Raw genomic sequence first — 27,664 nt, 5'->3', positions numbered from 1 at the left:
ACCTGTGCCGGAAGCAACTGCATTGTTCTCACCAGAGCCAGAAGGAAAATGTGACCCACAAAAGTGAAAATCGCCCTTGAAAAAGTTGGTGTCCTCCTTCTTCCCAGCCTAAGAAAGTGATACTTAGCTCCAAGTAAAGATTCACTAATGATGCAAATTGGGAGAAGCATCTCTTTCTCTCCTTCCCTCTTTCCTTCCGTCCTCCCTCCCTCCCTTCTTTCTTTCTTTTCTCAAGGTAGGGTTTCACCCTATCCCAGGCTGACCTGGAAGTAATTCTGTAGCCCTAAACTGGCCTCGAACTCATAATAATCCTCTGACCCTAGCCTCCTGAGTGCTCAGATTAAAGGTGAGCGTCACCATCACACAGCAAACATCTTGTCATGATGAACCTCAGTGTGCAATAAATGCGAGGCTTCTTAAGCTAGTGGGTCATTTCACTGAGATGCAGGGTTTCTGAGGATGAAAGAAGGTACAAGAGTAGAGAGACCACTCACAACAAAACCCCCTGGCTCTCTTCCTTGCAATGGTGATAAGGATTACTCAGTCGGAAGAGTCCAAACACATCAATTCTGCAGGCCAGTTTTTGGCCCCAAGTGGACAGAGGACAGCAAAAGCAATGATGTTTTCTGAACCCATTCAGGGTCAGACTCAGAAGCTGAAACAGGCTGGAGCCCTCCCTTCCTCACCACTCACCCATCCAGACTTCTCCAAACTGTCCTGCTCCGAGCCTCTTCACCAATTTGATGGACTCCCGGGGGATCTCCCACGCATCTTTATCCCATGGCTTCTGTGGTTTGGGACTTATGCATGCCTTTTCCAATCTTCTGCACAAGCCATCTGACTGCTCTAATGTGAAAGGGAGAACAAAAGCTCAGAAATGCAGTACAGTCTGACCCCTCAAGGGAGGAGTTTCAGGGCCCCTTAGATAACAAGATCCACAAATATGCACATGCCTTATACATACTAATACAATCTGGCCATATCCTCCTATAGACATTAAGTCACCCCTAGACTACTTATATTACCTCTTTAAACACACGTAAATAGTTACACTTTTTTACTTAGGGAATGCTGATAAGGAAAAAAAATCTATACATACTCAGAACACATAGTTTTTAAAAATAGTTTGGGTGGGCTGGAGAGATGGCGTAGTGGTTAAGCCCTTGCCTGTGAAGCCTAAGGACCCCGGTTCGAGGCTCGATTCCCCAGGACCTACATTAGCCAGATACACAAGGGGGCGCACACGTCTGGAGTTTGTTTGCAGTGGCTGGAAGCCCTGGTGTGCCAATTCTCTCTCTTTCTCTCTCTCCCTCTTTCTCTCTCTGCCTGTTGCTCTCCAATAAATAAATAAAAATTTAAAAAATAGTTTGGTTATGGAAAGATGGCTTAGCAGTTAAGGAGCTTGCCAGCAAAGCCTAAGGACCAAGGTTCAGTTTCCCAGTACCCATATAAACTAGATGCACATGGTGGCATATGAGACTGAAGTTTGCAGTTGCTGAAGGCCCAGGTATATCTGCTATCTATCTATCTATCTATCTATCTATCTATCTATCTATCTATCTATCTATCCATCCATCCATCCATCCATCCATCTATCTATCTGCCTCCCTCTCTCTCAAATAAATATAATATTTTAAGAAAAAGAATTGAGCCGGGTATGGTGGCGCACGCCTTTAATCCCAGCACTCAGGAGGCAGAGGTAGGATGATCACCATGAGTTCAAGGCCACCTGAGACTACAGAGTGAATTCCAGGTCAGCCTGAGCCAGAGTGAGACCCTACCTTGAAAAAAAAAAAAAAAAAGAACAAAAAGAAAAGAAAAAGAATTGGGTTGGTACAAAGCGATGATTGCACAACACTCTATTTTTCCAGCATCCATAAAAAGGCCTAAAGAAGCTATTACTTTTATTATTAGCTATTAGGCCATCATCTAAAATGTTAATAGAAGTGTCTTTTTTTATAGTTATAACTTTCAAAATTATTGAGAATTTGAAATATATGACTTTTGTTTTATTTCATTTTGTTTGTTTGTTTTGAAGCAGAGTTTAACTTTAGCCCAGGCTGACCTGGCAATCATTCTGTAGCTTCAGGTTGACCTTAAATTAATGAAGATCCTTCTACTTCAGCCTTCCAAATGATGGTGTTCAAGGCCTATGCCATCATTCTTGACAAATATTTGATTTTTATTCATCAACACTGCTAGCATATTTTTTAAAAAGCAGGGCTGGAGAGACAGCTTAGTGGTGAAGTCACTTGCCTCCAAAGCCAAAGAATGCAGGTTCAATGCCCCAGGACCCACATAAGCCAGATACTCAAGGTGGTGCATGTGTCTGGAGCTCATTTGCAGTGGCTAGAGGCCCTGGTGCACCTATTCTCTCTCTCTCTGTCTCTGTCTCTCTCTCTCCCTCCCTCTTTCTCTCTCTCTTTCATATAAATAAAAATTTAAAAAGAACAAACAGACAAAACCTGACAGGTTGTCACACTTAAAAAATAATGTATTCAGAGGGCTGGGGAGATGGCTCAGTGGTTAAAGGCACTTGTTTGCAAAGCCTGCTGGGCTTGTGTTTAATTCCCCAAAGTGCCTCATGCACCCGAAGTTTGTTTGCGCTGGCAAGAGGCCCTGGTCTGACTATACTCTTGCAAATAAATAGGTAAAATTAAAATAAAAATACATGTTCAGCTGAGAGGGAATCCAGTTCTCTCCCAGTTAGCCCTCATAGTGCTGAAAAGTGCTATGACAGTGGCTGGCAAATGACAGTTGCCAACAGAGTGAATAAGCAGGAGATACCGATAGTTACAAAAGCCACCAGCCAAGAAAGAAGCATACACTTGTGCAATAGTGGCACATAGTCGATGCAGGTGACCAACTGCTCACAGACTGGACTTGAGACCCACTCAGTGGGGGTGATCATATTTGGCTCTGGGAGCTAAACCAGATTCCCTATGACAGGAAAACAATAGATTCCTAAGAGAACCTCCACTGCTCTTTAAGAAGAATGGATATTTACATCAATATATCTCTAGTAATTATGCTTATCCCCTTTAATTCATACTGCTCTCACTTTTGGTTGGAGAATCTGTTGTGTTTTACTGATGGAGGAGAATACTGAGGAGAACCAGTATACATCAGTATATCAAGAAGAGAGCGCTGATTGTCTACCATGGGAACTGTCACCTCCACCTCATCTGCCTGGGCCCAGAAGTCACTATACAAAGGAAGGTGACACAAATACTGTTGCAATGGCTAGCCTGAAAACCAGTTCCAGGGAAACAGCACATTCAAACCTCATCAAAACAGAGATCCACGAGAATGGAATTTCAAACGGGAAAGTGTGGGGGTGGGGAGGGAGGGAATTACCATGGGATATATTTTATAATCATAGAAAATGTTAATAAAAAAAAATAAATTAATTAAAAAAAAACAGAGATCCAGAGGCTACAGAGAAAGCAACACTAAATCAGATCCCTATTTTGCCCCTGAAGGAACACTGTGGAAGAGGGGGTGGGAAAATTATAAGAGCCTCAGGGTGGGTGGGAATAGCCTGAGGCACCATGCCTCTCCCCCCTGCAGAGCCTGACTGAGGTCTCCTGGTCCCCGCAGTGAATTCCAATTACCCCACCAAAGAAGACCCTCAGCAGAATTGGGATGGGGGAAAGGAGGTCTAATCATATATAACCTTTGTATAGAATTCAATAAATAATAAAATAAATTTTTAAGAAATGCACTGATATTCTGTATCTATGAAAGCTCCATGGGGCACAAGGGTAGGGAAGCACTGTGTCAACCATGGACCTCCAACACTTTGACCATATGCATATATGAATGAGAATAACAGAGGAGGGAGGAGTCCACAGAATCTTTCAATCTATAATAGATTCATTAAAACATGACCTCAGTGTAAGTCAAATAGCATGTGCATATTTAGTTATAGCTTAATTTAGAATCAGTTACAGATTATAATCCATCAGCTTTATCTAAAACAAAGCCTTCATGCAAAAATCTGTCACCTCACACTTAAACCTTTAGGTTTTACTTACTTTGGTAATGTTTAATCATGTCACTGATACAGGGAAAAGTGATCCGTGGAGAGATATAATAACCACCATTGTCAAGACTTCTGATTTTGTAGTGCTTAATAACATCACCATGCACAGGATCATAATCTCTGACCGACAGAGAGAAGCTTCCTGGGAGGCAAAGGGTAAAGAGTGGTGTGGGTAACACTGGTAATCAGGCATGCATTATACAACACTGTGGTACACACATTACCATAAAATGTACAAATGTAAAGTCAAGAGGCTTATAAGCCATAATTTCCAAAGTCCTATAAAACTTTTTGACAAATGAAACCAGCATTTTTTTTTTTCCAGGCAAATGACCGACATGTCACTTTACTTCTCTATGAGTTTTCTAAAATCATTTAGCCAAACAGAAAAGTTACTATGGTGTTCTTTCTTTTTATATTTCAGGATTCACTTTAAATAATAATGCCAAACCACTGCTCACCTTTCAATGTTTCACTCTCTCTGATAAGAAAAGCCCCCACACTGTTGCCTGGTGCTAGAAGCTGTCGTTCCGCATCTTTCCTGGTGATGTCCTTGAAAAACCACCTGTGAAGATATGTGAGCATTTCATGGGTGTTGTGGCAGGGAGGGGGAAAGGTGATGCAGAAAGCAAGTAATCCATGCGGGGAACAGAGGCTCAGGAGACAACACTGCAACAAGACTCACTCTTCTGTTTCTAGGGTGTTGACCTTGGCCACATAGTTGCTGGGGATGAAACCTTCCTTCTTTGTTGACAGGGACTTAGCTTTCCACCATTCTCCATGCCTAGAATAGAAAAACATGTCAAAGTGACTCAAGAGCGAGAATAGCGATTGTCCTAAAATGTATTAGCTTTGAGGAGAGTGTGAACATCCTAGAATTTAATGGGAGAACCCATGCCTCTTGAGGATATAAATATATGTTGAGACAGAAGCAAATAAAACATCCAAACAACTTAAATGTGATTTCACTCTGTTCAGTGCTACATAAAAAAAAAAAAATTAAAATAAAAAAAAGACAGAGTTGGTAAAAATGTTCCATCCCACAGAAGTGAAACATCTCTCATTTCTTCAGCATAGCTAAGAGATGCTTTAAGAATCTCTGTAGTATGGAAATTCAGGGAATAATACTGATAGTTCATGTGCTATAAACTTGTTAAAAACAGCTAGCCTGAGTTGGAGAGATGGCTTAGTGATTAAGGCACTTGCCTGCACAGCAAAGTAGCCAGGTTTGATTCCCCAAATACCTACATATAGCCAGATGCACAAGGTGGCTCATGCATCTGGAGTTTGTTTGCAGTGGCTGGAGTCTCTGGTGTGCCCATTCTTTCTCTATCTGCCCCTTTCTCAAATAAATAAATAAAAATTAAAGTTAAACAAAAAGCCCAGCTAGTTTCAAGACAGAAGACATGGTTCAATCAGTGAAGCATTCACTTCAGAAGCATGATGGTGTAAGTGTGGAGCCCAGCACCTACTTAAATGCTAGGCAATGCACCCTCGAAACCAGTGCTCAGAAGGCATAGGCAGGCCCAATCCCTGTGCAGCTTGGTTGGTTACACTAGACAAATTTGTGAGTTCTGGGTCCAGTGAGAGATCTTGCCTCAATAAATAAGGTAGAGAGCAATTGACTAAATAACCCAACACCAGCCTTTGGCCTCCACATGTGTGCACACATCCATGCAAGTGTATCCTTCCACATGCTCCCACACACATATGAACATGCATATACTTGCAGAGAAACCACCCACCGCTCATACACATATACAAAATACACCTAGCTTTCACCAAAATAGATGTCCTGAATAAAAAAAAAAAAAAAAAAAAAACTATGAAACTCTTCAAGCAAGTAAGCCTTGAACCATGCTCTAATGCTAACCCAGAGAGCAGTTCACGCTCAGCATTGTCGTTAACGAAGGGGTCTCCTTTTCGTCATGCAAAATCAGCAGGAAACTGTACTTTAAGTGCTTAAAGTCCTTATTCTTCCTTCTCACTGCTCTGCACTAGAGCCCACATGTGTCACTGTCTGTTTGTCACATGCAGAGTTGAGGAAAGGAAGTGTCCAGCAGCTTCAGGGAAACTCTCGTGTTGCTGAGCAGGGCTGTCGCAATGTGGCGGTAGCCCCACACCCTTGGAAATCACACAGAGCAGCCCAGGAGCCAGTCTGCGTCTGAGCAGTGTGACAAGTAAAAATGGCCATTTAAAACGATGTGTGGATGTCACACCAACCGAAAGTTCATTAGGTGGCACACTGGTGAAGAAAGAAACCCTCATGTCCTTGCTGAGAAAACTAGAGAGTGCTCACAGCCAGACTTAAAAGAGAAGTGCTTTTGCTCATTCCTCCTGGTGTCTGAGCCCTCTGGCAGCAGAGGGCCTGGTGGGGAGGGGGTCCTCAACTGCTCTGGATGCAAAGCAAATGGGCCATCAACAGAACCCCTGACCTGAGCCACAGCTGTGGGTGCCTAGACATACTTACTCCTCCAGGACTTTCATCTTCTCGCCTTTCTTGAAGGACAGGTCGTCTGGGTGGATGCCATCATAGGGGTACAAAGCCACCACTATGTCTCCTTGCTCCTCTGGATCTAAGAATGTAAGACACAGTAAAGCCCTTTGAGAATCCATAACACCTCCTCAGGGACACAGAGAAAGAGGAAGTGCTGGAGAGAGGGGCCATGTGCTTCCCACCCAGCAGGCTCCATCCTGGTCTGCAAAGTAACCTGCTATACATTCTGTATACAGCACCGACTATCACAGACCACAGTAACCTGCAACTGTAATCCCAATGCCACTAAGCAAAGATATATCCATGATCACTGAAGCATTAAGTCACAGCTCTAGAAGGCAACAGCAGCCCCTATGGACACAGGTGGATGAATATGTGAACACATGTAATATATACATACACCAAAATAATAGCCTTAAGATTACATTATACACGAACCTTTAGGGTATTATGCCAGGTTAAATAAGCCAGGGACAAAAGGACAAATACTGTTTCCAGCCACATGCAGTACCTAGACCAGAATAATCAAATCTATAGAGAAAGAAAGGGATGAAAGGGAGTGGAGCATGAGAAGACAGTGTTTCATGGGGACAGAGTTTCACTTGGAATAATAAAAATGTCCTCAGTATAATGGTGTCAAGGATGGCACAGCAATGTGAATGTACCTCCTGCTGCTGACGTCTGCGCTTAAAAATGATTAAGATTATAATAAATTTTAGGTTATGTATATTTTCCCCAACAGAAAATACAAAAATCTAGGACAACTATTTTATAGAGACTCTAATAGTAAAAAATAATAATAATAATAAGATTAATTATGTTGTTAAGAAAACATACCTTTATTTTGAAATCTCTGTCCTGGCAAAAGCTGAGATTCTGGAACCTAGGAAAGAGTATTTGTTAGAAAAAAAAAGTTTTAAGCTTAGCTTTGTCCACTTATATTTATGTTGTGCAGCATTTTTCTAACAGTGGCTAGTGAGGTTTAGGTTTGCATGGTTCTGAAATGGGGAAGAAGAGCCAAGAGAAAAAAGACTACAGTGAGGCCACGGGGAGCAGGGCTCAGCGCAGGGGCAATCTGCAGGGTTGCACTTGTGCACGTCATTCTCAGCGCTCCTCCGGCATACACCGTCCTCGCCCGTGCCGCCGGCAAGAGGTGAACAGGGCTCAGAGATGAGACAAGGTGCCCATTCATCAGTTTTTCCTCTTTCTAGTGACAGAATCCTAATTTTACTTGGGATGACAATTTTCCCAGTTTGATGATGGCTTCCTGACTTCCGGCCTCTATGTAGGTAGGGAGGGAGCAGACCATAAACTACTCAGTGGTTATGTCAAGCACTGGGGAAGATGTGCCTTTTCTCTTACCTCCTTCTTTCTGTCTAGAAACAAGGGAGAGCTGGAGGTCCACCAACCACGGAAACCAAACACCAAGGGCAACATGGCAAAAGACAGAACTGGCAGAGCCCTGGTGCCTTCTCAGAGCTGTCGGGCCAGCCTACGTGCATGCTTCCCAGACTCATGTGAACCGATGTGGTCAGACTTTTCACTTAATAGCTAGAGCAAGTCTGAGAGATCCAGGATTTCTTGGCTGACTACGAGTCTGTCTTGGGGACAGAAATCCCCTAGTACTCTAGCTGTGTGAGTTGTGGGGCGGGGACTGGTGACACAGAAGACAACCTTAAGTACCTCCCAACGTCAGCCTTTTCCCCACTACAGCCCTGCTGACAGTGTGTCAGGTCTTGTGGCCTCCTCAGAGGAGGCTCTGACAGAGACCTATTCTGCAACTCATCTAATTTTTGTCTTTCTTTGATTAAAGTGATTTAATGGAGTGAAACCAAAATGCTTATGCTGGCGTGAAAGTGAGCTCACAAATGAGGGGAAATTAATGATACTTAAGGATCAGAAAATCCAAGAGTTCATACTATCACTTGTGATCTACTTTAAGAAGTTTATACTGTTGTTTTAGTCATTTAAATTTGTGTAATTAGGAATTACAATCTATTTTCAATGATTTAGAAGAAATAACTTGATGAGAAACTAATTAAATAGTTATAAAAGCAGCAAGCTGATCTGCAAAAATCAGAGGTTAATTTACAAACAATTGAATGCAATATATATACATATACACATATATGTATATACATGCATCTCACTCGGCTGTTCAGGCTGATCGCAAACTCAAGTGACCCCATGTTGCAGCTATAGGTGCACATCACCGCACGCAGCACATTTGGATACATTTTTAAAGCTCAAAACACATACACATGGCCCTTTCCCTTACTGCTTTTCCTTACGTGTTACTGAGTTTGTATCCATTCCATTTCACCTTTCCTCATACTCCCTGCAGCCACCCCATGGCATGCATTTTGGCACATGTGTTGGGGGCTGAGTGCTATTTACAGGCACAGAATGGGGCTCATCAGGTAAGGGCATCTGGGACCCCAGAATCCCCAAACCAACATGCTTATGGTGTACAAGGGGGAACTGAAATACTTCAGACATGTGCTCTACTGCTTCTGCTTTCCAGTGTGACTTTCAAATCTTGTACATGGAACAAGAGGGGAAAATGTCACTATTCTTGGTTTCCCCGAATTAAGGCACCTTCATTCATCATTATAAATTAGTTAATTGTTTCATTATTAATTCATGAACTCAAAAAAGCAACTTGGATGTTGAAGCAGCTAAAATCTATAGTATAGGGTATGCTAAACAAACAGAACCTTTTTGTGAGAACTTTCTATGAGAAAATGGAATTTTTACATCAGTGCCTTTTATTTTCTGTTAATATTTATAGACTATACAGTCCTATATCTATACATATTGATGAAATAAGTTTCTATCATCACTGAATTATTAAAGCTACTAATAGTCTTATGCATTTTGTGCAGATGCACTTTCCTTTTTGCATATGTGTGTGAGCATGTGTGTGTGTGCATGCACATTACATGTATGTGTGCATGTGTGCTTGCAGGCCAGAGGTCGCTGTCAGGTGTCTTTCTCAATCACTCTCCACCTTGTTTACTGAGACAGTGTCTCTTATGAACACAATATGGCTCAACAATTTTGGGTAGACTAAGTAGGCAGCTATCGTGTCTCAGAGATCTGCTAGTCTTTGCCTTCCCAGAGCTGGGATTGTGAGTGAGCAGAGCCATACCCAGCATTGACGTGGGTGTGCTGGGGATGCAAACTTAGGTCCTCATGCTGCTTTGCAAGTGTTTTTACCTAATGAACTATCTCTCCAGTACCTTGGATGTATTTTCTATATGTAACTTTAGACGATTCAGTGATAACTTGTCTACCCAGACACACAATATAATGACACTTTCAGCTCCTCCTCTCCTTAGCTAACCCTGACTTACCAGTATTGATGATGCCATGGGGTCTCACGTGTCATAAATAAATATTATCTGGAGCATAAAAGGGAAAAGTTTGGGCAAGGGCCCACAGGAGGACTGGACTTTAAAAAGATATTTTTTAAATGCCAACCCACTTCAAAAACCAGGTCAGACTAAAAACTTATGCAAATTCTTCACAAAGAAGAATTATGGGCTAAGATGTTTTCAGCTTCAATGACAAGATATTCCATAAAAATCAGTCTATGTGAGGAAATACAGACATATGAGAGAATGTATGTAGACGTTATAAACTCTGAAATAAAGTAGATTTAAGGTTGTAGTTATAAACAGTTCTGAGCTACTTGCTTCCTGAAAAGATGATGTCAGTTCTTTCCAGATGAACCAGGAAGCAGATCATGAAAATAAAATTGCTACTGTAGATTGTTGTGTAAGGCTAAGAGAGACTTTTTTTTTTTTTTTTTTTTTTGAGGCAGAGCCTCACTCTAGCCCAGATGATCCTCCTACCTCAGCCCATCAGGGACCAAGATTAAAGGTGTGTATCACCACACCCAGCAAGATGTGCCTTTCTTAACCTTTTCATTACCACAATAAATTGTGATAACATCCGCATCAATTTCAAACCATCTGAAGAAATGACCTCATGAAACGAGCTATAAGACATGTTAGTACATATTTTAGCTACTGGTTTAAATCCATTATTTCCTTTTTCTTCCAGACCCTGTGCTGATCTTACTACCTACATTGACTCATGCAAGCCGTTGTGGTCTTTGCACCAGTAATATGAAAGGCGGTTTTCTCCATACATACAATACAACCAAAGACCTGTTTACTGTCCAGTAGGTGAAATGAGTTATCCCTAAAATCTTTACACATTCTCCAAAGGATAAAGTTACAAAGCATATGAAAATTTGTGTCACGCTGAAGTAATCAATGTGACTTCTTTGCATGCATTCTTATAGAAGGTTTAAACTGTGCAGCCATACTTTGATCCTGCTTTGACAATTCTTTCCTGAGACTATCTACTTACTGGCCTTTGCTGTTTATTGGACGTTGGATCTCTCACATAAATAGTTCGGTCAGTATTACGTACTGGTTGAGTCTTCAAATCTACTCCATCGTCATTCAGATTGTCTTTCCTTTTTGATTTTATACATCCCATATTTCCTGTTGGAATATAAAAGTAATATTGTTTTATCACTCCAAAACTGACTTCATGTCACCAAAATCTCCATTAAAGGAGAGTAAAAAGACCACACTTTTATTTCTTTGCCATATAAAGATTAGCACATTCAAATGTGGATGTTGGCAAACAGGTTTTTTTGCTCATTCACCTGTTCCTTCCTTCATTCACCCATTCAGCATTTACTGAGCATCGCTTTCCTGTCAGCCAGACACAATTCCTACTCTGGCAAAAGTTTGTACATTAAAATCATGGCACAGTATGGCAAGTCAATTGACATAGGAGGTACAAATCCTAGGAAGACTTCAGAGCTGGGTAGATGGCTCAGTGGTTAAAGGCACTTGCTTGCAAAGCCTGATGGCTTGGGTTCAATTTCCCAGTACTCATGTAAAGCCAGGTGTGTGAAGTGGTGCATGCATCTGGAGTATGTCTGCAATGGTAAGATATCCTGATACTCCCATACTCTCTCTCCCTTTCTCTATGCTTGTAAATGAATAAATAATTTTAAAAATAGAAAGAAAGAAAGAAAGAAAGAAAGAAAGAAAGAAAGAAAGAAAGAAAGAAAGAAAGAAAAGAAAAAACCTGAAACTCAGGCGAAAGGAAAGGGAGTTGGTTGGGGAAGCTTCCAGAGGAACCTCTGATTCCTGATAGGAGGGATTTCAGTCAGGTGGCAAAACCAGCAAAGGGATTCCAGGAAGAAAGGCCTACCCATGCAGCCATGGTGACCTCAGATTCGGACAGAGAAGCCATTAGCAAAGGTGTAGGTAGAAAAGGCTAGGAGACAGGTCTGGAGACAGGTACATGCTGCGTGCAATGCCAACAGCTTGGTTTGTGTGCCCTGAAGATAGGTAATGCATTCTATCTACGGTGTGTAAGGGGCAGATGAGGAGACATCCTAGGACAGTATGAAGATGGTGGAGAACTTCTCCAAAATGGAAACAAAGGAGACAAATAGGACAAAAGATGACTGTGATCATTCAGACGACCTGGTCCAATAGCCTTCCTAGCAAGCTGACATCTGAGCCTGGCAACCAGGAGAGATAGAGGCACTGGAGGTACAATGGTGTCACCCACAAGATGTGGTTGCACATAGGACTGTGAAGGAATTGTCCCAGTGAGAAGGGGCTGTTTACCCTCACAGGGGCTATTCATCAAACACCAGCCTCATTAAAAGAAAATATTTTTATTTATCTGTTTGCAAGCAGAGAGAGATAGAGAGATGAGAGACAGAGAGAATGGGTACATCAAGGCACTCCGACTCTGCTAACAAACTCCAGACGCATGCACCACTTTGAGCATCTGGCTTCATGTGGGTACTGGGAAATAGAACTCGGGTCATTAGGCTTTGCAGGCAAGTCCCTTAACTACTAAGCTATCTGTCTAGCCCATCATTTCTTCATTCAATTAATTCTAAGGCAGGCAGTACATTCTGGAGACTAAAGAGATTTTGAAGCCAGACATGGTGGTGCACACCTTTAATCCTAGCACTCAGGAGGCAGAGGTAAGAGGATCAATTTGAGTTTGAGGCCATCCTGAAACTACATAGTGAATTCCAGGTTGGCCTCAAAAAAGAAAAGAAAAAAAAAATTCCAAGATTTTGAAAAATGAAATTAAGTAATTGTTGCCTTATAATATAGTCTCAGGGCTGAATCCATACCTTTAAAAAACAAGTCAAGGACTAGAGAGATGGCTTAGTGGTTAAGCGCTTGCCTGTGAAGCCTAAGGACCCCGGTTCGAGGCTCGATTCCCCAGGACCCACGTTAGCCAGATGCACAAGGGGGCGCACACGTCTGGAGTTTGTTTGCAGAGGCTGGAAGCCCTGGCGCGCCCATTTTCTCTCTCTCCCTCTATCTGTCTTTCTCTCTGTGTCTGTCGCTCTCAAATAAATAAATAAATTAATTAATTAAAAAAAAAAAAACAAGTCAAAACCTATTACATCTCCCTTAGAAGGCCCTCCAGGGTAGTAATTCACACAGAATAGATTCAGTCTACACATTCCAGAAAATTCCCTTCTAGATCTGTGTAGTACTAGAGCACAGCCATATTGGGACCAATCCTGGAACTTAAGAATGAGTTGGGGGAGAGGTCCTGTGAGTGAGGGAGGAACTGTGTTAAAACCTCTGGGTAGTCTCTGGACTCTGGGCCTCGGTGTGTGGGTGGCTCACCCAGCTCTGGCCTCCAGCAGGCTTCCCTGGGTCAGCGAACTTGGACTTGTTTATCAGTTCATTAGCTGGGCCTGAGGCCTGTACCCGCCACACCTTTTCTGAAACTAGCGATCTGTAGTTCCCAGAATAAAAAGGAAGCAGCTACTTTAAGTACAAAACAGCCCATTTTTTCATAAGCTGGGTTTCTGAAATGGAAATGGGTCTTAGAGTTTATCTGTAAATAAGCATGAGTTCTTTTATTTTTTTTAATTATTTATTAATTAGTTTTGTATTTAGCAAATACAGTCAGTTTGGTACCATTTTTAGGCTCATCCATGACCTACCCCTCCCCTTGGCCCCTCCTTGTTGAGGTATATGGGTCATGCATTGTGGGGTTAGCACATAGTTATGGGTAAGATAAATGTCTCTGCATATCCTGACCCAACATGTGGCCCTGACATTCTTTCCGCCCCCTCTTCCGCAAAATTTGTGCCATTGATTCTGCGCTCCCACATCCTCCTGAAATTGCTGTGTCTAGGTGACCAGCCCTCACATTGGTGCTTGTTCTTGAGAAAATATGGCAACAGGACAGGCCCGGAAGGCTGAGTTCTGTGAAAGGTGGAGGGAGCTCAGTGGGTCCCCTGCCCCACCGCTTAGCTGGGCTTGCTGCTGGGTTCTTTACAATACTGCCAGCCACTAACGCACTGCTATGAGAAGGGGCTCGAAGCCTAATTTCCCCCTCTCTCTCCTCACCTCCCCTTTCCTCCTTCCTTTCCTCCTCCTTTTCCTTTCTCTCTCCCTTTCTCCCTACTCCCTTCCTCTTTCCCCACCCCAGGGTCTCACTCTGTATCTTATGCTGGCACATGTATAACTCACTGTGTAGCCCAGGCTAGCCTCCAACTCAGGGAACCTACTGCCTCTGCCTTCCCAATGTGTATGAGCCACAACACCTAAGTCACAGCCTATGTAGGGAGAGATTGGGAGGATGCAACCACTTCAGATACCCGGCTTGGTGCTGGCCACAAGCTCATCTGGGTCTCTCCAACCAAAAAGAAGATGAAAAAGGGTAAATCCCACCTCAAGGTCTTGTTTCAGAAGAGACAGTATGTGTGGCAGAAGTATCTAGAATTGTCTATCTTAAAAAATTGCAGTTGTCATCCCTGAACTGTTGGTGGCTTAGACGAAGGATAAGCGTTCAACACCACCCTGGGCTACAAAGCGATACTGTGTCATAAAATTAATTATTTTAAAAAGTGTAAATCCCGCAGAAGAAATGGCAGAGATTCTAAGAGCCAGGGAGGATGAGGAGGAGAGCTCTAGAATGTTTTCTTCTGGACATGAAGTGGCCATTGCATTCATGACTTCCCAGTGGATATTGATACCTGTGTAAGAATATATGGCCATGGATGATGGAGAAGAGCAAAATTTAAAAAATATGACATCCAAATAATAGGGGGACTAGTTGGAAAGAAGAAGAGGTTCAGTGTTAGGGTAATGGGAGGAGGCAAAACAAAGTAATGGGTGGGGATTGAGGTCAGAACACATTATGTACATATATGAAAATTGTCATTTTATTGGCATATGAATAAAAGCCAGGCATGGTGGCACAATCCCAGTACTTGGGAGGCAGAGGTAGGAGGGTTGGGATAAGTTTGAGGCTAACCTAGAACTATAGAATGAGTTCCAGGTCAGCGTGGGCTAGAGTGAGACCCTACCTCAAAAAAACTAACAAACACAAATGTAAATAAAAGTAGCCTCTAAATCTAATTTACCAGTTTATAGGAAACATAGGGAAGAGCGGAATAGGCCTGATCTAAAAATGACTAGCCTAGAACTTCTCTGCAGGGGTAAAGGAAGCAGAACTACTCCATAGTAAAAGGGCGATACACCTGGGATGAAGCTTATCAGTGGTAGAGCACTTACCCAACAAAGCCTGGGTTCTAGTCCCGGCAGAGAGGAGACGGGGTGGTGGTGGGGGGGGGACAGGCAGAGAGACACCGTGAGAGAGACTATGAAGAAATACGTGAACCTTGACTGAATCCTGGGGAGGGACAATAGAGACCATACACAGCCAGAATTATCTGGGGAAATCCAAGTCGATCTCAGCATGACACAGGAACTGTTTCAGTACTATGGGAGTGTCCAGGGCTAAGGGTAAAAGTCTCTACCATTCTCAACACTTCAACCACATAAAAGGGGGTGGGGAAGAAGGGGAAATATATCTAAAAATATTAACATTAGTTACTCTAGAAGAAGGGCATATCCTTTCATGTTTTCTGTAGGCTTAAAAAATTTAAAGTAGAAAACAGGATGGCAAAAATAAGGTGACATTATAAACTACATAAAAAAAACTTTTTAACAAAATGTTATAAAATGAATAGTGCACGTTAATGTGTGTGTATGTGAGAGAGAGAGAGAGAGAGAGAGGGGAAGAGAGAGACAGAAAAAAAATGTGTATAAAGGCAAGCAATGTGAAAAAAAGAAAGAAAGAAAACTTGTATCCAGCCATTCTTTGTGTAGCCACAGAATGATGGCCTTCATTTCAGTAGAGAGCCGTAGAAAACTGTGAGTGGAACGACCCCATGAAGAACTATTTCTGTCAGAGAACTTTCTAGGAAGCAGGAAGTCAAGCCAGCCGGGAAATCCAAAGGAAGCGGTGCAGCGGTCTCAGTAGAGAAGGATGAGCACAAAGCAGCAGGTGGACAGAGGGGATGTCAACCAACGTGCCATATTTGTGCAGGGTCAAGTGTTTACGCTTATTCTGTGTTCTCCCCCATCCTGTCACCATCACTTGAAGAGGTCCCTCCACCCAGGTGAGACTAGTTTTCTGTTATCTAGCAATACACTAGGCCCTCCCTAGAGTTTTGTTTTGTTGGCGGGGTGTGGGGGGAGTAAGTGAGCCAATCCTGTTCTGGCATTAAGGAATGTCTCTGACCAGAGTGCCCCTATGGTAAGGAACTATCTCCAGCCTGCGTAAAGAACAGCAGGCACCTCGTGGAAGAGGGGAAGATAAAATTTATACAAAGTGAGAAAGGAAGTGAAGGAGCATTGGAAAGAGCAGAAGGACTTGGATACAACATGGAAGATATGCTAAAAACTACTGAATGAGATTCTTTAAAAGGGATTCTCTTGCATATGAACCTTGTCAATAAAAAGCTGATCTTAAACATGACTTCCGGGCTGGAGAGATGGCTTAGCAGTTAAGGCACTTGCCTGCAAAGCCAAAGGACCCATGTTCAATTCCCCAGGACCCACATAAGCCAGATGCACAAGGTGGAGCATGCATCTGGAGTTCATTCACAGCAGCTGGAGGCCCTTGTGTGCCCATTTTCTCTCCCCCCCTCAAATAAACAAAGAAAGTTTTTTTTAAAAAAAAAAAATAACGTTGGGGCTGGAGAGATGGCTTAGCAGCTAAGGTCTGTAAAGCCTAAGTACCCATATCTGACTCTCCAGATCCCACATAAGCCAGATGCACAAAGGTGAGGTAAACACAAGATTGCATATTCCCACTAGGTGGCAGAAGTGTCTGGAGTTCAATATCAGTAGCTAAGGCCCTGGTGTGCCAATTCTCTCTCTCCCTAAAATAAAAATAAATAAAAAACAAAAATTACTTCCTTGAGCTGGGCATGGTGTCACATGCCTTTAATCCCAACACTTGGGAGGCTGAGTTAGGTGGATCACTGTGAGTTTGAGACCAGACTGGGAACACAGAGTAAGCTGCAGGTCAGCCGGGGCTACAGTAAGACCCTACTTTGAAAACAAACAAAAAAAGAAAAATACGACTTCTACCATGTAAACTTGTACAACCACTATGGAAATCAGTACGGAGACTCCTCACAAAGCTAAAAATAGACCTACCTTTGATCCAGCTGTACCACTTCTGGGCAGATGCCCTAAAGGCAACTCTTTACTACAGAGACACTTACTCAGCCATCCTTGTAGCTGCTCTATTCACAGTAGGTAGGATCTGGAATCAGCCCAGATGCCCATCAACTGATGAATGGTTAAAGAACATGTGGTATATGCATACAATGTAATTATACTCAGCAGAAAGGAAAAATGAAATAATGAAATTTGCAGGAAAATGGATGGACTTGGAAAACAATCATACAAAGCAAATTCACACAAACACAGGACAAATGTCACATGTTCTCCCTCATATATGTTTCCTAACCTGGAAGAGCTTGAGTTACAGGTACTGATGGGTAACTCAAGGAGCAGACAATAGGAGGTGGAAGGATCTTAGGGGCAGAGGGAAGGGAGAGTGAGGAGAGATTTACACAAAACTAAACTAGCATGAATTAGTACCATAGAAACTTTTCTCCTGGATAGCAAACTAAAAGAAAGATACAACCCTTAATAGGAGTGAGGTAGATCACCTGAGCAGATGGGCCCCAGAGGGGGCAGGAAGAAACCTCATCCTAAAACCATGGGGTCTGGCTTGCAATTAATTCCAAGTGCCAGAAATGGCACACAACCCACAGAGAGCTGTTAGTTGGAGGGTCTGTAATACAAGGCAGGCTTCTGTCAAAGCACTTGATTACCTACTGGAGCTAAAAGGCAAGAAAGACCCTATAGCTGAAGACATTGTAAGCTGCCAACACAGGACATCAAGAGATCACACTAGAATTTAGAAAGAACCCAGCTCCCTGATGGTTAGTCCTCATAGTGCTGTAAAGGGCTACATAAACTGCTGGGGGAAAACGGCCACCAACATTGTGAAGAAGCAGGGGATCCTGCTTGAGATGAAATAAACCAGCTGGACAAGATGTACATACCTGTGTAAGAGTGGTACTCAGCCTTTGTGAGTCAGCAATAGCTTACTGATTGGATAAGAGGCCCACTGGTACTGGGAACCAAGTCAGAGTCCTATGGAGATAATGGTCATAGACTCTAGAATGAAGCTCCCACTAGTCTTTGACACCCCCCCCCAAAAAAACCCCTCTCTTAATTAACTATGTTTATCCCTTTTAATCCATGCTGCTCTCACTCTGAGCTTGGGGATCAGTTTTCTTTTTTACAGAGGCAGCAAAACCCAGAGAGAACCAAAATACATTAACATGACAAGAAAAGATGCTGACTTCCTAACACGAGGTTAGCCACTCTTGTACATCAGCCAGGGTGCAGGTGACAGCACAAAGGAAATGGCGAGTTAAGCATGAGTGCTGGTCTCAAAGTGAGCCCGACAAGGTGCAGCAGGAAGACAGCAATAAAAACGCTGATGACACTCAAAACATATCAACGCAGAAATCCAGAAGTTCCTAAGAGCTCCATATTAAAGTAGACTTATAACACACCCACCAAGGCTCAGGGATCATGGCGGAAGAGGGGACAGAAAGATGGTAAGCGCCAGAGGGTAGGAAGACATATCCAGAGGCAATATCCCCTCCCACCCCACGACCACTATGATATCCACAAATGTCTCCTGACATTGTCTAATGTCCCCTCATGAAATCCACCTGGCAGGAAATCTGGCATTTTGTTCATGGTACAAACTGTACGTATTGCTATTTCTGTTAAAGGCTGGGCAGATCAAATACGCACTCTTAGACATCAGTGGCAGGTGGGCTTAATTATCAAATTACTATCAAATGTAAGCACAACCAGAAGTCTTGTCTAAAGAGACATCTGCCTCTCTGCCTGGATGTGTGTGTGTCACGACACACCCATAGACCTGGTCCTTGTTGAGAAGGATCTGAAAGCCGCATTAAGAAAATCATCATCCTTCCTCTACAATGAGAGGAGACACAGTGTCAGGAGATAAAGATGCAAGAGGCAGTAAGAATGGCCCATTGTGCCCATGCCCTCCCCCATGAGCACACCAAAGACCAAAGAATTTAAATCAAAATTAGTTATCCATAGATTTCACTTTCACTGAAATTAATCAAAAGCTGTTTTACAACTGTGAAAATAGATCAATAGATGATATAATCAACTGGTTTTTGGAAAAAGAACAAAATGTAATGGACAAAGGGCAGTCTTTTAAGCACAGTGAGGGAACAATTGAAAATGTTTATGTGAAAAATAACAATAAAGAGTGTGATGATAATAGGGTGCAAAGATGGCTTAGCAGTTAAGGCACTTGCCTGTGAAGCCTTAGGACCCAGGTTCCATTTCCCAGTACCCATATAAGCCAGATGCACAAGGTGGCTCATGCATCTGGAGTTCATTTGAGGTGGCTAAGGCCCTGATATGCTATTTCTCTCTTTCCCTTCCTTTCTCTCTCTCTTAAAATAAATAAAATACTTTTTAAAAGAGCATGACAATAATAATAGACCCAAACACACACATTACTCACAATCATGGAGATATATATATATATATATATATATATATATATATATATATGTATATGTATATATATATGTGTGTGTATATATATATATGTATGTATATATATATGTGTATATATATATATATATACATATATATATATACATATATATATATGTACATGAACATAGGTTTGGCAATGAATTTTTATATACAATGCTAAAATCACAATCTGTTAAAAAGAAATTGTAAATTGAACTTTATTAAACTTAAAATTTTCTGTTCTGCAAAAGACATAAGAAAATGAAAGATAATCCACAAGTAGGAAGAAAATTTCTGCAAAGCAACTATCCAATAAAATACGAATATACAAAATACGCAAAGAACTTTTAGAAATCAATACCAAGGGCTGGAGAGATGAGTTGATGGTTACGGTGCTTGACTGCGAAGCCGAAGGATTCAGGTTCGGTTTCCCAGGACCCATTTAAGTCAGATGCACATGGTGGTCTGGAGTTTGTTTGCAGTGGTTAGAGGCCCTGGTGTGCCCACTCTTTCTCACTGACTCTCTCTCTATCTCTCTCATAAATAAATAAAATGAAAAAAGTTAAGGAATCAATACTAAGAAACCCCAGAGGAGCCGAAAGTCCTACACGTAGATATTTATGGTAGCTTTATTCATAATTGCCAAAATGTAGGAGCAACCTGTCTTTTAGTACACAAATGTGTAAATTATAGCATATCTAGAGTACTTGTCAGCAGTAAGTAGAAATAAGCTATGAAGCCACAAGAGCAAAGAGAGGAAATGTCAGCGCGTATCACTACAAGTAAAGAAGCCCATACGAGAAGGTCACAGACTGCATGACTCTAGTCATGGGACATTCTGGAAAAGGCAAATGACAGAGAAAGTAAAAAGATCAGTGGTTGCTGGGGGATGGGGAGCTGGGAGGAAGGAGAAATGAATAGAGAAAATCCATAATTTTTAGGGTACTGGATCTATTCCTTATAATACTGATGGTGGGTACATGTTATATATTTGTCAAATGCACAGAATATACAACACAAAGGATGAATGCTAGTGAAAACTGTGGACTTCAGTTAGTAACAATGTGTCACCACTGACTCATGAATGACCAGTGTAATAACTAATGCTAGATGTATGAGAAACTTGCTAGTGAAGAGAAGGGCTGGTGTGGGCTATGTGGAACCTATGCTTTCTGCTCAACTGGTTTGTGATTGTAAAACTGCTCTTAAAATGTTACTAATTGGGGCTGGAGAGGTGGCTTAGTGGTTAAGCGCTTGCCTGTAAAGCCTAAGGACCCCGGTTCAAGGCTTGATTCCCCAGGACCCACGTTAGCCAGATGCACAAGGGGGTGTACCCATCTGGAGTTCGTTTGCAGTGGCTGGAAGCCCTGGAACACCCATTCTCTCTTTCTCTCTCTCTCTCTCTCTCTCTCTCTCTCTCAAATAAATAAATAAAATTGAACAAAAATTTTTTTTAATGTTACTAATTGTTTAAGATGTGTAGAAGAGCTAACAATTTGCAAACTTGAATCAGTGCTTCAGAAAATGAATTCTCAATTTGAAAATATTACCATCTTAAAATATTTCTGCAAGAACAGTTCTAACACATGCACATCATGTGCATCTTAGCACCCAACAATCTTTATAATTATGAAGGACAGGCTGTTGCCTGCAATGCCTTAATCATTATGAGCTAATATGAAAACGGAAAGCCAGATCCCTTCAGGCCAAGAGTTCCAGGCAGCCGGGAAGCACAGTGAGGGGATGGAAGGAGCATATATAATACTATTTCATTAAATCCTCTTGGGATAATTCTCAGAAATCTACAGTATGAGTATGTAAATTATTGATAAGAGCCTGGAAATCTATTAATGTGTAATGAGACAGTCATCATTCCTACTAATATGCCTATGAACTGTTGCTGATAAACGAAATGTTCAAGTAGATTAGACATAAAAATAACAAGGCAAAGTACATCTTCAGATTATCTATATGATATATACATATATTTGCATAGTGAATAAGACTTTATCAGCAAATTGAAACCTGGCGGAACTATTACTTTTAATAAATAGTTCAATAACTCAACTAGATAAAAGAAGGTAACAAACTACCCAGCACCACTGAATGGACTATTGTATAGCCGCTGAAAGTCAGGCTAAAAGGTAATTGGCACTTGTGGGGAAAGCAGGTTGGAAGAACAGGGCTGGATTACCCTATGCGGCTTTGGGGCTTAGCCCATAAGTGGGAAGTGAGCCTGCCGGTATCGCCACTCTGCTGCCAGCAAGGGTGTCCTAGCAGCCGTGTTCTCTGGGCTGGAGGACAAATGTGCCGTGTTCTCTGGGCTGGAGGACAAATGTGCCTAAAGGAGACAAAGGCATAGAAAATTCTTTCTCCCTGGAAGCCTGGTACATTCACAAGCTTATGGTAAAGATTATGAAGATTGAAGCCAGGCAATAATTTGAACCTGGGCCAATATTGTAACCTCCAAACCAGTAAGGCAGAGTGAATATTGGAAACCCTGCCTTGGATCAAGCTGGAAGAGGAAAAAAAAAAAAGAGATTTACCAAATAGGTTATCTGTGCAATGTAGGATACCAATGTGAATGAAGAGATGTTTCAAACACATGCCAGGAGTTTGAGATAAAGGATAGAATCAGACCAAAGCTATTTCCTTAAAAGTGAGGATGGCCAGGACTGGGCATATGGCTCAATGGTTAAGGGCAGTTGTTCACAAAGCCTGGAAGCCTGGGTTTGATTCCCTAGCACCCGTGTAAAACCAGATAGCCAAGAAGGGCCACATGATGAAAGCAAACGACAAAGAAGAGATGGTATAAACACACGGCCCCCAGTGAGGTGATGCACTACAGAGAGTGCTTCCAGTCTCCCAGGGAAACACAGAGTGGTCTCTAGCAGTGTGAACACTCTTAGCTCAAGGTAGTTTGGTTTCAACATTAGGTTCTGCTCTATTCCTTTCAACAGTATCATAGCTTTGTGAAACCTGGCTTTCTGTGGTTTCTATGACTGGGGGGTGGGAAGCAAGTGTCCACCTGAAAATCAACATGGAACAGAAATTAAGGATGGTAATATTGGGTATGATTTTAAGGCTTGAAAAATTACATGGCAAGGTGTGCACATAATTAAAGAATAACATAGAAGGCTGCGGGGAGGTGGCTCAGGGAGTAAAGTGGTTGCCATGAAAGCAAGAATGCACGCATGATATACACATACACCATAAAAAGCAATAACTCAGAAATAAGACTTTTCATTTCAATCTTTTCAAATGGCATTATATCGTTACAAGTTAAATTTACTCAGCTTTTGGACCTCACAATCACAAAATGGAACTGGCCCATATTTCTTCTGCTCTAAGATTGCCTCAAGGCTAGGAAGATAGCTCAGTCAGAAGGGTGCTTGCTACACATGAATGAAGATTAGTATTAGATCTCCAGCCCAGTATCCACGTGAAAATGCTGGGTGTGGTAGTCCGTGCCTATAATCTCAGCACTGGGTAGGTGAAGAGAAGCAATCCCCAGAGCTCACTGGCAGCCAGTCTAGCCTACCTGGTGAGTTTCAGGGCTATGAAAGACCCTGTCTCAAAACAAGGTGGGTAGCATTCCTGGGGAACAAAACCCATGATTATCCTTTGGCTTTTATCTATCAACATGCATACACATGTGCATACCACACACGTGCAAAAGAAAAAAAAATGACAAAGTATTGCGAAGCAAGAATGCTATGAACAAGTCACTTTTGCAAATGAGAAGCAGGTAGGACAGGAGGGGCTGCAGCGTGAGAAGCAAGGCAGAAAGCATGGCATGTGGGTCCCCAGCAGACACCCTGGAAGGAGGGGCAGGGCTCGGGCATGGGGACTCACTACCTTCACCTGCAATGTTGCCTACACTACTGGAAGCAGAAACTAACGATTTCAAAGATAATACTTTTCAGTATACCTCCAATTTATTTCAGAAAATCCCCTTATAAAATAGAAAGCATGCTGAGCCTGGTGGCGCACAACTGTAACCCCAGCACGTAGGTGGCACAGGAGGACCAGGAGTTCAAGGTCACCTTCAGCTAGCTACATAATAACACCACAGCTTTGTGGAACCTGGCTTTCTGAGGTTGCTGTGATTGAGAAAAACAAACCAAAGTCTGTAGAGATGATGCTTGCCTGCAAAGCCAGGTTCAGTTCCCCAGTGCCCCCATAAAGCCAGATGCACAAGGTGGCACATGCAACTGGAGTTCATTGGCAGTAGCTAGAGGCCCTGGCACACCTATTACACACAGAGGTGTGGCAAATAAATAAATAATGGCAATTGTCCACCTAAAAACCATGAGCATTTATACTCCTAGCCATGTGTACATTGAGAAAGGAAATGGAGACAGGAGAACCCACCAGAAGCTAGTGGGCCAACCTGCAGTAAACAACTCTGAGGCCAGCCTGCCATGGGACACATGAGATGCTATCTCCCCCCCTCAAAAAGTAAAAGTACAATAAGATGGAAAGTTTTAATTAGTTTAAGAAAGCAAAAGGCACAAATATACATTTTATGTTAATGTCAGGTTCAGGATTTGCAATAGGGCACCAAGACCAAGACATTTTCTTGGGCCCAAAGTTTATTTTATTTTATTTAAAAAAAATTTTTCTGATCTATTTTTATTTATTAGAGACAGAGATAGCAAGAGTGAGAATGGGTGTGCCAGGGCTTCTAGCCACTGCAAACGAACTCCAGAGGCATGCGCCGCCATGTGCATCTGGCTTAAGTGGGACCTGGAGAATGGAACCTGGATCCTTAGGCTTCTCAGGTAAGCACCTTAACCGCTAAGCCATCTCTCCAGCCCCCCAAGGTTTTATTTAATGCCAGAAGAGACCCACAGGATCCAGAGCCAAAGGGAAAGAAACTTTGGAATGCCAGGAAAGACCAGTGAGAGCCAACCCAGAGCAACAGAGAGGGTAGCCGGGGAACTTTGAGTAAGGGAAGGAGAGTCTAAGGGCTTTGTGGAAAGACAGAGGTGAGAACTACATTGCGAGGGAAGGGGGCGGGACACGTGTGATTCAAGGGGATTCAAACCTACTGTGAGAGGAGGACATTCCTTTTCTGGTTCTGGATTTTACAGTCACTTACTAGGACTCTCTGGTGCACCTAGGGAATGGCCCTCTGGGAAGAGAGGTCTGGAGTGCCACATTCCCACCCAGGCCCACGGGCAGTGGGGGGAGGGGTCTCATTCCTCTTCCAAGGCCTCCACAAGCTTAGTTAATTTCCTTCACAGTAGATAGCGATTATTCTGGTCCTAGGCTCACCGGTTGGGAAAATGGGCAGGAGAGGCAACTTTCTTAAAATCTAATACTTATCATGTAATGCTATTGTAAAACTCCCAACATTAGAATGAAATACTATGGTTTGCATCTCCGTAGTATACTGAAGTTTCAAAAATTCTTAAGTCATTTAACTAGCATGACAGAAAATTCTATTGATTTTTCCATTTTTCTTATTGAAAATGTCTTGTTTTTCTCACTGTACCAGTCACCCAAGGTTCAAAACCTCAGTTGTTTTTTCTCATTTCTGCGTCACACCTTCTAGGAAGAACCAATTCCATCAAACCTTATCATTTTTGTGATGTAATTACACTTTGGAAAGGGATGCAAGGAAAGATGTGCATTTTGATTATTTTTCTCCAGAAGATCGTACATGATATGAATGACTGGTATGAGACCCGTCTCTGGACAACTCTTCCAGGCTGCTACCTGGTTCCCTATTCTTTGTTGTCCTGTCATTGTGAATATTTTCATGTCATTTTAAGTTCAAAATTCTTCAAAGCCTTCCTCCCATCTACATGGAAACACACAGCGACAGGCTTTAAAACCGTCATGGCCCCTCCTCGTGCTCTCCTCACCACTGCTCTCTTTCTCTACAATATTAACACAAGAATTTGCCTATTTTATCATCTATCTCTCATGTAAACGCAGGCTTATGAGAGCAAAGGTTTCGGTCAGTTTTGTACACCACAGAGTTGCCAAACCCAAGGTACAATATCAACTTTTACAAGTGTTCTATAAGTATCTGAGAAGCAAAAAATAGCCACTGGTGCAAATATACATTAGATATTTAAATATACATTAGATATTATTTTCATTACATACCACCACTGTATCCAGTACTACTACTATTGCCAATAGAATACATTCTCAGACAGTTGTCCTGTCACCCACAGCCCCTCAGCCCTACAACGTCATCACCTGTGTGGCTCCAGCTATTATGACATCTGTCATGGACATATGCATAGATTAGTTAAGATGTCTGCGTCGTCTTGCCTTTTCACTTGGCTCACACATGCACTTCCTCTACCAGTCCTCCAAACTGAATTCAAACCCAGCCCTGCCTGGCCTTGCAAAGCTCCTATCTTTCTCTCTGATTTTTTAAAAATTTATTTATTTGAAAGTGACAGACAGAGAAAGAGGCAGATAGAGAGAGAGAGAGAGAGAGAGAGAGAGAGAGAGAGAGGGTGCACCAGGGCCTCCAGCCACTGCAAATGAACTCCAGACGCATGCGCCCCCTTGTGCATCTGGCTAATGTGGGTCCTGGGGAATTGAGCCTTGAACCGGGGTCCTTAGGCTTCATAGGCAAGCGCTTAACTGCTGACCATTTCTCTAGCCCTCTCTCTGCTTTTTTTCTGTCCTCGCTGTATCTGGAACTTAGCTCATGTAGTATGATTTTCCATGTGCATGGACTTCTTTGCCTTGTCTGTCTGTGAATGTGTATACTGTTGTCCTCAACTACACTGTAAACACCCTAAAGCAGATGCCAATTTCACTTCTCTGGCAGCCTTATGATATTATGCTGTAAGTGAAGACAGGCTTCTATAACTTCAAACAAAAATCACTCAACAAAAATTGCTATGGGCTTGGGGTAAACAACGGACTACTTCCAAACCTCCTACTCTGTCCTCTGAACAAGGAAAAGAGCCATGTGTCTACAACACCGAACCAGCCACCCGGTCACCACCCAGTCAGTGGCGGCTTACTGGCCAATGAAAATGAACCTGGGAATTTCATGGACCAGGTTTTGTGGCCCACAACAGTTTCTTAAGTGAATTGAATGTCTTTTTTTTTCTTTTTTTTTAAATTTTATTTTACTGACAACTCCTGTAATTGTGAACAATATCCCATGGTAATTCCCTCTCCCCCGACTTTTCCCTTTGAAACTCCACTGTCCATCATATCCCCTCCCCCTCTGATTATCTTTATTAGCCACAATTTCTTTGGTTTATAATAAATGGCCAGTAAATATTAGTTTCGAAAATCATTTTGATTTCAGACATATCTACACCATAAAAATAAGCATGCTCCTCCTCCAAAGACTTTGAGCTATGGGTGGGCATGGTGGCACACATTTTTAATACTAGCATTTGAGGCAGAGGTAGGCAGATCACCAGTTCCAGGTCAGCCTGGGCTAGAGTGAGACTCTACCTCAAACAACCAAAAACAAATTATTTGGTCTAAACTTCTCTCATCTAAAAAATAATAATAATAATTTTCCTGATGTAGCAAAGTGCTTTGGAATAGGAGGAAATTGGGTATAACCTGGACCTTCCATTTATTAATAGCCACATAAATATCAGTAAGTTCCTTAGTTAAAGTTTATTTGCCTCATCTGTAAAACTTAGATAATACTACTATTTCAAGGGTTACTTTGAGAATTAAATGCAATGCCAGATGTTAAATTCTTCTCCCAAAGCAGATAAACAATGGTTACTTCCCAACTTCCTTCCTTGACCCTTAAAACAAGAAGAGCCAGAGTACAGTGACATTATTATACTGATGTGAAAAGAGGCTCCTATGACCTTTTGTACAAACAAAATCACAAACGGCTGGGGAGATGGCTCAAAAGTTATAGGCTCTTGTTTGCAAAGTCCAGGTTCAATTCCCCAGCACCCATATAAAGTCAGATGCAAAAAAAGTAGCCCAAGCACCTCGTGTTCATCTGCAGTGACCAGACACACTCTCTCTCCCTCCCTCTCTCTCATACACACACAAGTAAATAAAAACATATTTTTTTAAATTACTAACTAAAACTTCAAATTTTTAGATTTGTGCGCATATTGAAATAAGTGCCAATAGAGGCCAGGAAGCTAGAAAGCAACCATGAAGGGG

The 27,664-nt window shown here is 42.2% G+C and overlaps 1 protein-coding gene across 2 annotated transcripts in view; it reads right to left on the bottom strand.

Annotated features, from left to right (window-relative positions):
• The window catches only part of Lyn (LYN proto-oncogene, Src family tyrosine kinase), a 134,792-nt gene that overhangs the window by 65,355 nt on the left and 41,773 nt on the right, over positions 1–27,664 (bottom strand). The window contains exons 2-8 of one of the 2 annotated variants that reach the window (XM_004653349.2): positions 10,923–11,059; positions 7,380–7,425; positions 6,516–6,621; positions 4,731–4,829; positions 4,507–4,610; positions 4,038–4,187; positions 694–846 (exon numbers count right to left, since the gene is read on the bottom strand). In XM_004653349.2, coding sequence (XP_004653406.1) covers positions 694–846; positions 4,038–4,187; positions 4,507–4,610; positions 4,731–4,829; positions 6,516–6,621; positions 7,380–7,425; positions 10,923–11,054 — 790 coding nt within the window. In that variant the 5' untranslated portion in view covers positions 11,055–11,059. The remainder of the gene's footprint in view (positions 1–693; positions 847–4,037; positions 4,188–4,506; positions 4,611–4,730; positions 4,830–6,515; positions 6,622–7,379; positions 7,426–10,922; positions 11,060–27,664) is intronic. The other variant, XM_004653350.2, reaches the window with a different exon arrangement.

Source organism: Jaculus jaculus, chromosome 2 (assembly GCF_020740685.1).
Source record: "Jaculus jaculus isolate mJacJac1 chromosome 2, mJacJac1.mat.Y.cur, whole genome shotgun sequence".
Taxonomy (NCBI): Eukaryota; Metazoa; Chordata; class Mammalia; order Rodentia; family Dipodidae; genus Jaculus; species Jaculus jaculus.
Note: the sequence above shows the minus strand (reverse complement) of the source record. Positions and strands in the feature narration are given on the sequence as shown.